At 39.9% G+C, this 13,611-nt stretch overlaps 1 protein-coding gene across 1 annotated transcript; it reads left to right on the forward strand.

Moving 5' to 3' along the window:
- The first annotated feature begins 592 nt into the window (after positions 1-592).
- On the forward strand, positions 593-4,026 carry Ubqln2 (ubiquilin 2). The gene has a single exon (XM_051179349.1). It carries the CDS (start codon positions 886-888, stop codon positions 2,812-2,814), a length of 1,929 nt encoding a protein of 642 aa, XP_051035306.1. The 5' UTR covers positions 593-885; the 3' UTR covers positions 2,815-4,026.
- The last annotated feature ends 9,585 nt before the right edge of the window (positions 4,027-13,611 follow it).

Consider the following 13,611-nt stretch of genomic DNA (forward strand, 5'->3'; position numbering starts at 1 on the left):
TCTCTTTCCTCTTTGCCAATATGATAAACTCGAAGTAAAATCTTATTGTTTTTATTTGAATCCCTTCGATTAGTAGCGAGCATAATCATATTTGAGAAGCCTGCTGGCCGTTTTTCGCTTCTTTTGTAAAATGCTCGCTCCCGCCATGCCTGCCCTTCCCCCACCCGGGTATTCGTTTTCCCTTTTTGCTTTGTCAGAGTTCTTTACTATTCATTTTTCGTCCTTTGCATGGGATCGGTTCAATTCAGGCTTTTTTCCTTTCACTGCCTCCCAGATTGCGAATCCACATTCTCCATTGGTCTTTCAGAGGCTGCAAAAGAAGCTGCCTCCCTCTTCCTCCTCCCGGCTTCCTCCCTTCCCCCTCTCCTCGCCTCTCCTCGCCTCGCCTCGCCTCGCCTCGCCCTGGTCCCCTGGCTTTCTCTCCCAGCCTCCTTCCTTTTCCTTCTCTTCCCCCTCTCTTTGTTTATTTCTCTCTCCCTCCTTCCCCCCCTCCTCTGCAGGGCAGGAGTTTTGCACTCGGCCTAGTGACTGTCGCTGGGCTGGCGCCGCGTCAGCAGGGGGCGGGGCCGGGCCGGGGGCGGGGCGGGGCGGGAGCGCGGGCACCGCAGTTGCGGGAGTTGCTGGGAGTGCGCGCGGACAGATCACAAGGCGGCGGCGGAGAAGGCCTGGAGACCTGCTCGCTCAGCGCTCGGCCGCGGCCTACACCAAACCCTGTGCGCATCCGACGATCGGGAGCTGCAGCCACCATCCATCTCTGAGGTACTGTGTTCCGCGCTGTTCGCGGGGCCGCCCAGTCTTCTGCTGCGGCGCCTCCTTCCTTCTCCTTCCCTCGCGCCCTCTCGCTCGCCAGCGCCTTCCCTGCCAGCCTGCGTCACCGCGGCCGCCATGGCTGAGAACGGCGAGAGCAGCGGCCCCTCGCGCCCCTCCCAAGGCCCTGCTGAGGCCCCAGGCGAGGCCACTGAGCCAGCCGAGCCCAAAATCATCAAAGTCACCGTGAAGACCCCAAAAGAGAAAGAGGAGTTCGCGGTGCCCGAGAATAGCACCGTCCAGCAGTTTAAGGAAGCGATTTCTAAACGCTTCAAATCGCAAATCGATCAGCTTGTGCTGATTTTTGCCGGAAAAATCTTGAAAGATCAAGATACTTTGATGCAGCATGGCATCCATGATGGACTGACTGTTCACCTTGTCATCAAAACCCAGAACCGCCCTCAGGGCCAGGCCACTACGCAGCCTAGCACGACTGCAGGAACATGCACAACGACCACCACGACCACGGCGCAGTCGGCCCCGGGGGCGCCAGCACCGCCAGCACCGGCGGCTCCCAGGAGTCTCTCCACACCTTCTCTCACAAATAACAATCCGTTTGCGTCGGGGACCCTGGGAGGACTGGCTAGCCTTAGCAGCCTGGGTTTGAATTCGTCCAGCTTCACTGAGCTTCAGAACCACATGCAGCAGCAGCTCATGGCTAGCCCTGAGATGATGATCCAGATCATGGAAAATCCCTTTGTTCAGAGCATGCTTTCGAATCCTGATCTGATGAGGCAGCTCATCATGGCCAATCCACAGATGCAACAATTGATTCAGAGAAACCCAGAAATCAGTCACCTACTGAACAACCCAGATATAATGAGACAGACTCTCGAAATCGCCCGGAATCCTGCCATGATGCAAGAGATGATGAGAAATCAAGACCTGGCTCTCAGTAATCTTGAAAGCCTCCCAGGTGGCTACAACGCTCTGCGGCGCATGTACACTGACATTCAAGAGCCCATGCTGACTGCTGCACAGGAGCAGTTTGGGGGTAACCCGTTTGCCACAGTGGGGAACAGTGGCCCCACAGTGGAGGGCATCCAGCCTTCCCGCACAGAAAACCGGGATCCACTGCCCAATCCTTGGGCACCACCGCCAGCTACCCCAAGCTCTCCGACCACCACCACGGCCACAAGCAGTGGCAGTATGTCTGGCAGCAGCTCCAGTAGTACTCACCACGGGAACGCCATGGCGGCAGCTAATTATGTTGCTAGCGTCTTCAGTACCCCAGGAATGCAGAGCCTGCTGCAGCAGATAACTGAAAATCCCCAGCTGATTCAGAATATGCTGTCTGCACCCTACATGAGAAGCATGATGCAGTCGCTGAGCCAGAATCCAGATTTGGCTGCCCAGATGATGATGAGTAGCCCTCTGTTTGCTTCAAATCCTCAGCTGCAAGAGCAGATGCGTCCACAGCTCCCGAATTTCCTGCAGCAGATGCAGAATCCAGACACAATTGCGGCCATGTCAAATCCGAGAGCAATGCAAGCGTTAATGCAGATCCAGCAGGGGCTACAGACACTAGCCACTGAAGCACCTGGCCTCATTCCAAGCTTCGCTCCAAGTGTGGGGGTAGGAGTCCTGGGAACCACCATAACCCCTGTGGGCCCAGTCACTCCCATAGGGCCCATGGGTCCTATAGTTCCTTTCACCCCCATAGGCCCCATTGGGCCTATAGGACCCACTGGCACAGCAAGCTCGCCTGGCTCCACCGGCACTGGAGTCCCCACTGCAACCACTGTGACCAGCTCTGCACCTACTGAAACCATAAGTCCGACAACAGATCCTATAACCAACCATCAGTTCATTCAGCAAATGGTGCAGGCTCTGGCTGGAACAAATCTTCCCCACGTGCCGAATCCAGAAGTGAGATATCAGCAGCAACTGGAACAACTCAGCGCCATGGGGTTCTTAAATCGTGAAGCAAACGTGCAGGCCCTAATAGCAACAGGAGGCGACATCAATGCAGCCATTGAGAGGCTGCTGGCCTCCCAGCCATCCTAATTACATTTCTGTACCTTGAAAAAAATGTATCTTATTTTTGATAATGGCTCTTAAATCTTTAAACACACACAAAATCGTGCTTTACTTTTATTTTGATTCTTTTAAATCTGTCTACTTATAAATCTAAAAGGATGCATTTTAAGGTGGAGTCCCTCCCTTCTTTCCTTCCTGCTCCTCCTCCTCCCGCCACCCTCCCTCCCACCCTCTCCCTTCCCTTCCAGCCTGCCCTCTCCCCTCTTTGTTTCCTTCCCTCACTTCTTCAATCCTTCCTTTTCTTCTTTGGATTTCCTTCCTTCTCTGATTTGAATGGTGGGGATCAATGCTGTTTCACTCAAAGGTGTTGCATGCAAACACTTCTTTATTCTGCATTTATTGTGATTTTTGGAAACAGGTATCAGCCTTCACAGTTGGGTGAACAAGTTCTGTCCTACAGATGTCCAGTTTATTTGCATTTTAAACATTAGCCTATGATAGTAATTTAATGTAGAATGGAGATATTAAAAAACAGAAGCAAATTATTTGAAGCTCTCTAATTTGTGGTAAAATATTGCTTATTGTGACTTTGGCATGTATTTTTGCTAGCAAATGCTGTAAGATTTATACCATTCGTTGATTGTTTTTGCTATTATTTGTACACAGTACAGTAAGCACAATTGGAATTGTACATCTAGAAGTATTACTGTAGAATCTGAGCAGAATATGTGTAACCAAAATAAGAAAGAATATAAGAAATATTCCTGAAGCTAGGTATGTCTCACGATTTTGTAGAATCTTACAGCATATTTGATAAATTTCTCAGTGAAATTGTTGGCTAGGCAAGTTCAGTTAAAATATAGTAGAAATGTTTATCCTGGTTTCTCTAAGTATACATTAATTGTACAGAAAACTTACAGTGTAACATTGTGTCAGCAGTTGCAGATTGATTGTATATGACCTTAATCTTTGTGCAGCCTGAAGGATCAGTGTAGTAATGCCAGGAGAGTGCTTTTTACCTAAGATTTCCTCAGCTTCTCCCATGAAGAGACCCTAATATGCATTTTGATTTGTAATTGGAAATGTAACTTACTGGAAGTGTCATGTGATGTTTGCATTACTTTTAACTGCTATGTATAAAGAAAGTGTATCTTTTGACTCTATCAGTTATTCCTCTTGTGCACAGGGAAAAATGCATTAAAATGACTAAAAAAATAAAAAAATAAATAAAAATGGAAACAGCTGTTCCTTCTTGCCTTTTGGCTATAGAATTACAGAAGGGTTAGCTCCCCACACAAGTATTTGTTTAACAGTGTTGCTCTAAAGGAGATTATTTTCACATGCAGATTTAGATGTTCCAATTATTGGCCCCCAAATGTTAACCAATTATTAATTAGTATTTCTTCACACATTTGAAGTGTATCTATTCATACCTTTTTCTATGTTTGAGTTTTCTTTAGTTCCACTGAATTCAATAGGCCTTGCACACCAGTCTGAGGTGGGAGTATGACTTCATATGTTTGGGTATATACTCCTAGTGATCATTTTTATATTCAATTTTTCTGATGGTTTTCATATTTGTTTTGTTTTATTTATTTATTCTTTACCATATGAACATTACCATTAGCATACCTCCCCCAAAACAGTATATTGGGAATTTGGCTGGGTTTATTTTAAGTGGATAAAATGTGGAAAAATACAGTATTTCATTGTTTTCTAGAAACATAAGTTGGTTTATATAGTTTATTGGGGTGTGGGGTACTGGGAGTATTTTTTAAAGCAGGTTCTCACTAATTAGCTTTTTATATACTTTGAGAGAATTTTATTTTCTTGATAATTATATTCCTAGGTATTACACTAAGAAGCACATTGTGCTACTAATGGGAGCTTCTAGTGTGTTAATGTCAATTTTATTATACAAAATTTATTTTCAGACATTTTAGATTAGCAATTCACCAAGCCCTATTTCATAAAATTCTGGTTGGTCTCTTTAAGTTTTTCCTGGTAAGCTGATCTATCACTGGTAAGTTGAATGCCTTCTTTGTCAAATGTATAGCATAGATACTAATTACATTTACTGCATATTCTATAGAAGTACTAAGAGATGAGAATAGCATTTTGGTCTTAGTTTTTTGCTTTAGCCAGAATGTGTTAGCTGTAGCAATTCTGTTTTTTGAAGAAACATTTCCCTGGGAGACGGCCAGTAAGTTTGCAAATTTCTTTGTACTTAATTCCTGGTAAGAGTCATTGTATAGTAAATATTGACCACAATTATTTTTAAGTAGTTTCTTTTACGTATACCTAATAACAAATTGACCCATTCATGTTCTCAGAACAACAGTTTAGGAAATGGTGAAATGTTATTTAACTGCTATGTGGTGCTGAGGTTTTGAGATCCTCACAGATAGCCTAAAATAATAAATTTAAGATTAAGGATGTGAATGAAATTTAGAAGTAAATACCAAAACTGGAAGCATAGAAAATGGCAGTAAATCTGTTGCCACATCAGAAGCTGGATGTCATCTGATGCCTGGCTCAGGCAATTAAACATACATTTATTTGAAACATCCAAGGGAACAGTGAATCCCCGAGCTTTGCCAAATGCATATTTTTTTTTAAAATATGCTATTTATTTACAGAAAAGATATGTGTCTATTAAATTTATTTCCCCCATCTTCTAGTTTATTAATTTAAAAAACCCTTAATGTTAGCCTTACTTTAAATTGCTTTTAGCTGTTAATCCTTTTATGTGATGTATTTCCTATTATTTTATTGCAGATTTTTTGTTATAGTCTGTTCTTATTTTGGGTACTTTTCATCTATTGAACAATATATTCACTTAGTCACTGTTGAATCAAGAATGTATAGCCTGAATGGCTATCCCTCAGTTCAGTTTGAGGGTCACCCTCTCCTGAAATATTATTAGGTGGCAAATGTCTATAATTCAGCAGCATGCTGTAATGAGGTGGGAGCTTAAGACAGCTGCGGTCCCCGCAGGGGAACTTCAGCATCAAGAGTACTTCACCACCAAGACAACTGTTATTTGCCTCTTTGGCCTCTCCTTCATTTATGCACAGGTATGTGTACTTATTTCATTTATGGTGGGTGGGGACAGGAAGTAGTAACAGATATACAGCACTGAAACAAATTCTGTTGGTTCATCAAAAGAGACTCTGCTTTTGGTGTGCTCTCCATGTTAGTTGAGAACCCATGTTCAGGAGATAGCTGGTGTTGGGTGTGGCTGACCCTGCCCTCTTACAGAAGGTAGTGTGCTTTAAATTCTGTCAAAATAGTCACAAAACGGAGTAATTGTTATTGGAGCCTGTAGTGGGATCAAACATGTGACCCATGTCTCACATTTATAAAAGTAACTCAATTAGTGATTACAGCCAAATAGCTAGAGTTACCTAATAAAATGTTTAGCATAAATTTTAATTTCCAGATTGACACTGTTTTCTTCTTTAAAAAAAAAAATACTGGGAGGCAGAAATAAGAGAAATTACTCTTCCTTCAACTGCTTTCCTTGTCCACTCCTTGTCCTTTAAGGTTTGTGTCATAATGTTTTAAATTTGTAAGGATATCACAGAACTTCCTAAGTTTGGTAATATCCTTTAATATGACACTATCAGTATTATATATCCTTGAAATCCTTTGAGAGTTCTGTTGCCCTTTTTGTTGTGACAGGTTTTGCTCAATTTTTGTTTCTATCACTTTTATCAATTTGTTAGAGGAAGAATAAGAGCTAAGAACCTGCTCTTTTGCTGCTGGCTTCCCAGAATGTGTTGGGACACTTGAGGGAAAAGTAATTGTATAAAAATAGAAAGGAGAAACATGATTTGGCAGACATTAAGCAGCAGACATACCACACACAAGAAGGAGCAAATTTTATCAAGTGATAAGAGATGTTTGCTTAGGTTTTAGAATCTGGGGTTAGACTCCCTCCTCCCCAGATTTGGTAAAAGCTCTGTTAACGAACAAAGCCAAACGTTTACTTCAACCTTTGAAAAAAGGGTTCTGTTTTTGTTTTTTGTTTTGTCCTAACATCCACTGGCAATAATATTCATCAAATAGGAATTGAAGCATATAGCTTCAACTGTAACTGAGCTCAGATAGGGTAGAGGCTTTTTAAGCACTTTCAAAATCCAACTTCAGAACTTCTTAGACCAGAGGCTGGGATAATGGCTCAGTGGGTAAGAGCATTCGCTCTGCAATTATGAGGAGCTGAGTTGGAATCCCCCAGCACTCACATAAAACGGAAGGTATTGTTGTGTGTTCCTATAACCGTAGAAATGTGGGCTGAAGACATCCCCAAAAGCTTGTCTGTCCCAAAGGTGAACTGTTTCAGTGAGAGCTTATCTCAGGCAATAAGGCAGAAAGTAATAGGAAAAAAAAAAAAAAACAGCTGATGCCCTGCTCTGGTCTCTGCAGGCTTATGCGCACCTGCACACTCATGTGTATGCATCACACACAAGGCACACACACACACACACACACACACACACACACTTAGGCTTCATGGACTAATGTGTATATTAACAAGCTAATTATGCATTTCATAATACCATCTTGTCACATGGGTAAATTGTTACATTGGAATAGCAATAATTCCTAGCAAAGTCATTGCTATGTTTTATCTTAACAACTTTATAAGATAGCATCATTTTTATGTTCCTTGTTTTACAGACAAGGCTAGATAATTTTTGAAGGTTACACTGCATCAAGTGCCACATTCAAGATTTGAACCAATTCTGAGATTCCAGAACATTTTCCTAACCAGTTTAGTATATTGTATCATATGAGGTCTATTAATCTGTAAATCTATTAATCTATTATAGAGACTGTGTAGTCCTGTATCATGTGGCCTGGTGTTTTTCAGTAGGCTCATTATCTCTTGTTAAGTAAATATATCTTTGCTGCTATTTACCCTGGAACAGGTTACATAAAAATGCACACATAAGAACCAACTTTGTCATAAATGAAAAAGCAATTTAGAGCCCTGACTTTCTGACATTTGAGTTAGGACAATATTTGAAACTGCTTTTTAATAACATCTGTTTACAGTGGCCTAATACATGTGGTATATCTGAAGTTGGTGATTATGTGGGCCACTTGGGCTACAGTATGCTTTATGCTGAGCCGCCTCTGGAGATCTCAGGAGACAATAGCAATTGTGTACCTCACAGAGGCATTTCACAGTTCCTTAAAATATCCTTGAGAATAGAATGGAGTAGCATGGGTTAGATCAGTGGTTCTCAACCTGTGGTTCACAACCCCTTGGGGGTGGAAAGATTTTTCCAAAGGGGTCACATATCAGATGTCCTGAATATCAGATCCTTACATTATGATTCATAACCATACCAAAATTACAGTTATAAGGTAACAATAAAAATAATATTATGGTTGGGGGTCACCACAACATGAAGAACTGTATTAAATGGCCTCAGCATTGGGAAAGTTGAGAATCACTGATCTAGATGATAATAGTTGGAGAGTAGATGGGCAGTACTTTGTTCAAAAGTGTGTCACTCAACCAGGATGTATTCCTGGTGCACAAAAGGACCTTGTGGATACATCCCCCATGGAAGGATACTCCCTTAACCTAGAGACAGGAGAGAAGTCCTTATCCCTACTTCAAATGACTTGACAGATTTACATGACCCCACCTGGATGGCATTGCCCTACATATGGAATTGGGGTGGGGGGAATGGGAGGGGAGGGTGGTCAGGGTGCATGTGAGGGGACAGAGAGGGTAAGACGGAGGGAGGGAAAGAGAGAGAACTGGGATCGACATGTAAAACAAAACAAAACAAAAGTGTGCTACTCAATGCTGAGAGAACGGTCCTATCCCATTGCAGATGTACACAGAAGGCAGAGTAAATGTAGCTTAATGTTACCAACAAGAATTAAAGGCGGGAGGAAGGTTGAACCTAGTAGGATTAAATAAAATAGAATCTAATATGAATTGCTATTCTTTTCAGAATTGAGCCACCAAGAGTATGTTATCATGTGATTTGAGAGTGGCATATATGAAGAAGATTCTGTTTCTTATTTACTATAAGTTCAACATGAGCTAACTATGTGAGGTTACAATGCATACACATGTAATGAAATTTTAGACTTTTTGTTAGAAAAGGCATGGTGCCCAGAAAAAAAAGAAAGAATGTTTTGTTCTGTACTTGATAGTTTATGTGGGAGACAGGGTCATATCGAAGTGCTACAATTAAGATGTACATGGATAACCTGGAAAGTGACCAAGATGGTGAGTGGGCTACAAACAGACATAACAATTTTTGAAAAGGTCAGCAATGCTTTCATCTAAAGAGATTGTGGGTAGCTTCAAGTAATGGAAGGCTTGCCATGCAGGAGAGCACTAACATTTACTTGGAGTACCTCCAGAGGCCAGATTAATTCAGATGAAACAAGGAATCAAAAATTTGGCTTGCTCTTAGGGACTTTGTAGCAGTTAATCAAAGATACCTTCCAAGCAAGGTCTGTTTAAGCAGAAACCTGCTTTATTGACATGGTCAAGAATGGTTTCGTGTATCAAGTAACACTCTGGAATAGAGAATCTCCACGATTCCTCATAAAGCTGATGTTCTGGTGGACTTTGAAGCTTCACAGTGAAGCTGAGGTCCAGAACGAAAGCTGTTCTTGAATAGGGTCATGTTACAAATATCTGCATTACATAGTTTCCTAAATGGCAATATGAAAGTAAGATGTATTACCTTTGTTGATATATATGATTTAGGTAATTTATTACCCATTTTCTTTTGAATGCTGTACATGAGAAAAGGACCTAAACTACAGATTGTTAACCTGAATGATCACACACTGCTAAGAGCTTAAGAGTGGAAAATGGGAGGAGATACTTAGGTTGAATTACTATTGTTGGAAGGTTGTGTGTGTGTGTGTGTGTGTGTGTGTGTGTGTGTGTGTGTGTGTGGTGTCTCACATAGTCTTTTTATGATATTCCTTTATCCTCTCTCATTTGCAGTGATGCTGAACGTGGTGGTGGGAGGAAGCAGACACTGAGAGTGGAATGTATGGTATAATGGCAGAAGGCAATTTTTAAAATTCCATATATAATTTTGTGGTTACAGTGATCCATTTAGAGAGTAAAAACTGTTTGTCTTTTTTTTTCTTACATGACACCAAATAAAGATTCTAAGTAACTATCTTTTTTTTTTTTTTTTTTTTTTTAAGACAGGGTTTCTCTGTGTAGCTCTGGCTATCCTGGCTGGCATTAAACTCAGAGATCTGCTTGCTTCTGCCTCCCAAGTGCTGAAATTAAAAGTGTGCACCACCACTGTCAGACTAGGATTCTAAATGGCCTGGAAAAAGAGTATCTTAGAATTAGTGACAAGACTGAAAATCACATCACATTGCCCTTATTTGAGGAATATGAATTGATCTGAAATATTTGTGCATGCACGTGTGGAGTGTGTGTGTGTGTGTGTGTGTGTGTGTGTGTGTATGACAGTTCAGTTTCCTGTGCTTATTTGTATTGATATACTTCCCACATAGGTTTGGCTTTCTGTATGAGTCTTGATCTGGGTGACCTTTGTGTTATTAGAAGCCATAAGGAAATGTTGTTACCTTCTTCTTTCACTCCATACTTTGCCCATGTTCATGAATATATCACTATATGTAGATGACTTTAGCTCCTTCAATTTCCTTTTATATAAATGACTTCAAAATGTTTTTCAATTTGCAGGGGAAAATATTAGTATAATATATTATAGAGTTCCCATAAATTTTTTGCCCAATTTCCTTCTTTTATTGTCATTTAACAGTGGTTGGTGTGGCATATGTATTATGATTAATGAAGCAAGTTGGTAAATTATTATCCAGTCCAGATTTCCTTAGTTCTTGCCGGATATCTTTTTGTGTGTTCAAGCAATTCATCCAAGCCCCTCATTCTACTCATTCATCATATCTCCTTAGAGCTTCTCCTGACTGTGACAGTGTCTCAGGCTTTCCTTGTTTCTGATGACCCTGATAGACCTGAGAAGTACTCACCAGTTACTTTCTCTTATGTCCCACTATTGGAACTTGCCTGACATTTTCGTTGTGCTTATGGATTTTTAAAAAGACTACCACCATTTTTATCATGCCAGACCAAGCATGCACTGTCAACATGACTTTTTCCTGTTGCTATTGACCTCAATCACTTTGCTGGAAGACACTAACGTGTTAATATTACCCAATGTGAAGTTATTCTCTTCCGTCCTTTCTATATCGTACTCTTGGAGAAAGTTGCCATGTGCAGCCCATAGAATGATTTGTCTTTTTGAAGATAGGGTATCTACATAATTTATTTAGAGTTCTTCTTAAAATGAGATTTGTCTCCCTACCACAATTTATATTTATATATTGGGCTATAACCCAATACTATATTTTGTTGCTTAAAGCCTTCAGCTTTGGCCATTGGGTGCTTTTTGACATCTACCCCTAAGCCTCAAATACCATCATTTGAGCATTCTTTACTGTTTGACACTCAAGATTTTTTTTTTTTTTGAGACAGGGATTTTCTGTATTGTTTTGGAGGTTGTCCAGGAACTTGCTCTGTAGATCAGGCTGGCCTCGAACTCACAAAGATCCGCCTTCTTCTGCCTCCCGAGTGCTGACACTCAAAATTCTTGAAGATCCCACTGAATATTTCTTGGTTCAATTTTCTAAAGAGTCCTGATTCCATTTTCTATAGATTTTCATTGAAAGTCAAGGTCTGGAATTTAGGTGTGCTTGTTGCTACTGGGGTATATCAAGTCTAGAGCCTTTCAGCTAACAAAGAAACATGCAGCATATCTTCGACCCATGTATGCACACAGTTCTAAATTTTTCTTCCATACAAAAATCATCTGTGTCTCTATTAAGGTAATTGTGAGATCTTCCTGATTTATTATGTCTAATCTGTTGCCCAAAGGATGACATTGTTCACCCAAGCCTGTGCCTTTACCTGTCTATAATCTTTCATTGTAACAGTGAGGAACCTGGGTTCTATCATTTGCCACTGACTCACTTAATTATTTAATTTCAGTATACATTTACTGACATATTGGAATTGTTAACCTATAATCTCATGGGAAACAGCTTTATCAAATAAAGTTGAATAATTTGGTATAATTTGATTTATCAATAACACCACAGACTCCATTTATCTCCCAAGTTACTTAAATCAGCACCTTTATTTCTACATTCTTTAGTCAAGTTGTTTCATACAATGTGTGTGTATTTGTGTGCTTTGGGTGCACAAATGTGTGTGAGAGCATGCTTGCCATTATTCATTAGCACAGGCTGGAGGAAGATGTTGGGTGCTTTGTTCCATCATTATTTTATTCTTTCTCTTATTTCTTTGAGACATTGTCTCTCACTGTACCTGGAAGGATGGCAGCCGATAAGCTCTAATGATCTTTCTGTCTTTGTCATTCATGCACAGGGGTTTCAGGCACATACACAACCACATCCAACTTTTATGTTGGTTCTAGAAATTTGAACTCAGACCCTCATGCTAGCATAACAAGTACTTTTACATACTGAGCCATCTCTCATGCCTATTTTTAAAATATTTGAGTATAATTACATTGTTTTGAAATATTTTATATTACATCCATAGGACCCCTCAATCTCTTACCTAATTTATAAAAGTTGAATATACAGGAAGCTTGTCTTTTCTAGAGAATTCTTTGGGTTTTGACAAATGAATACTGTCATGCATATATAATTATGGTATCATATAATGTAGTTCAGTTGCCCTAAAATTTCCTCTTTGCTTCATCTATTTGATACTCCGAACCTCTGGAAACCAATGAACTTTTCTTACCACTATAGTTTTGATTTTTCCAAAAGGCATGTATTTGGAATCATGCAGTATATAAACTGCCTAGAATGACTTGTTTGATGTAGCAATTTGCTTAGAATCTGTCATGGATTTTTACCCATGGGATAGGTACAATATTTCATTTCATTGGTAAACTCCAATTTATTTATCTTACCTCCTAAGGACAGCACTTCTAGCTTTGATGATTATGAATATAAATGCTATAAAATTCACATACCATTTTCCAAATCCATGTTTTTCTCTAACCTTTGAAAACAAATTAATTAAATCTGTAAATAGACTTCTGAGAATGAAACCCCTACTTTGCATAATTTGCATATTCCAATTATGTAATAATGACTACTTGAAATGTGTACTCATAAACTCTATTTAAAATATAAAATACAATGAAGAAAAAAAGAACACCCATAGCCAGGGATGATCACTATTATACATATGTGTTCTCTGTACTCTTTTACCTATTTTAATATACATGTACACATACACACACACACACACACACACATATATATACATTATAAGGAAGGCATTTTATTGTTCCTTTGATATATTTTTCTTTTATTTCCAAATTTCACTTTTATGAAAAGTGAAGTTAAACATGGCAAATGCTTATTATGAAAAGAATTCAGAAATATGTAAAGCTAAAAGCTCTTTCCCATCCATAGGATAAAGGAATGATGGGGAGAATTTAACATTTTGTCAATGTACATGTGTGATTTTTCTAAGTCAGCAAATAAGATGTTTCTCTTATTATTCTTTTAAGTTAAAATATTTCATTATGAACATTTGAACATCAAATATACTACATTTATTAATACTGAATAACAAGACATTAGGTTGTTCATAGTTTTTCCTTATAAACACCACTCTGGTTACCATTATGTGTGAATTTAATTTTGGTCACTTTCTTCAATTACTTTTAAGTTATATTCATCAAAGTAGAATTGCTGAGCAAAAACATTCACACATTTAAAACATGAATGCCT

The sequence above is a fragment of the Phodopus roborovskii genome, unplaced genomic scaffold (assembly GCF_943737965.1).
Source record: "Phodopus roborovskii unplaced genomic scaffold, PHOROB, whole genome shotgun sequence".
NCBI lineage: Eukaryota > Metazoa > Chordata > Mammalia > Rodentia > Cricetidae > Phodopus > Phodopus roborovskii.

Bases quoted from the DNA above. Each gene is read 5' to 3' on its own strand.
- Ubqln2 (XM_051179349.1), top strand. From the start codon at position 886: ATGGCTGAGAACGGCGAGAGCAGCGGCCCCTCGCGCCCCTCCCAAGGC.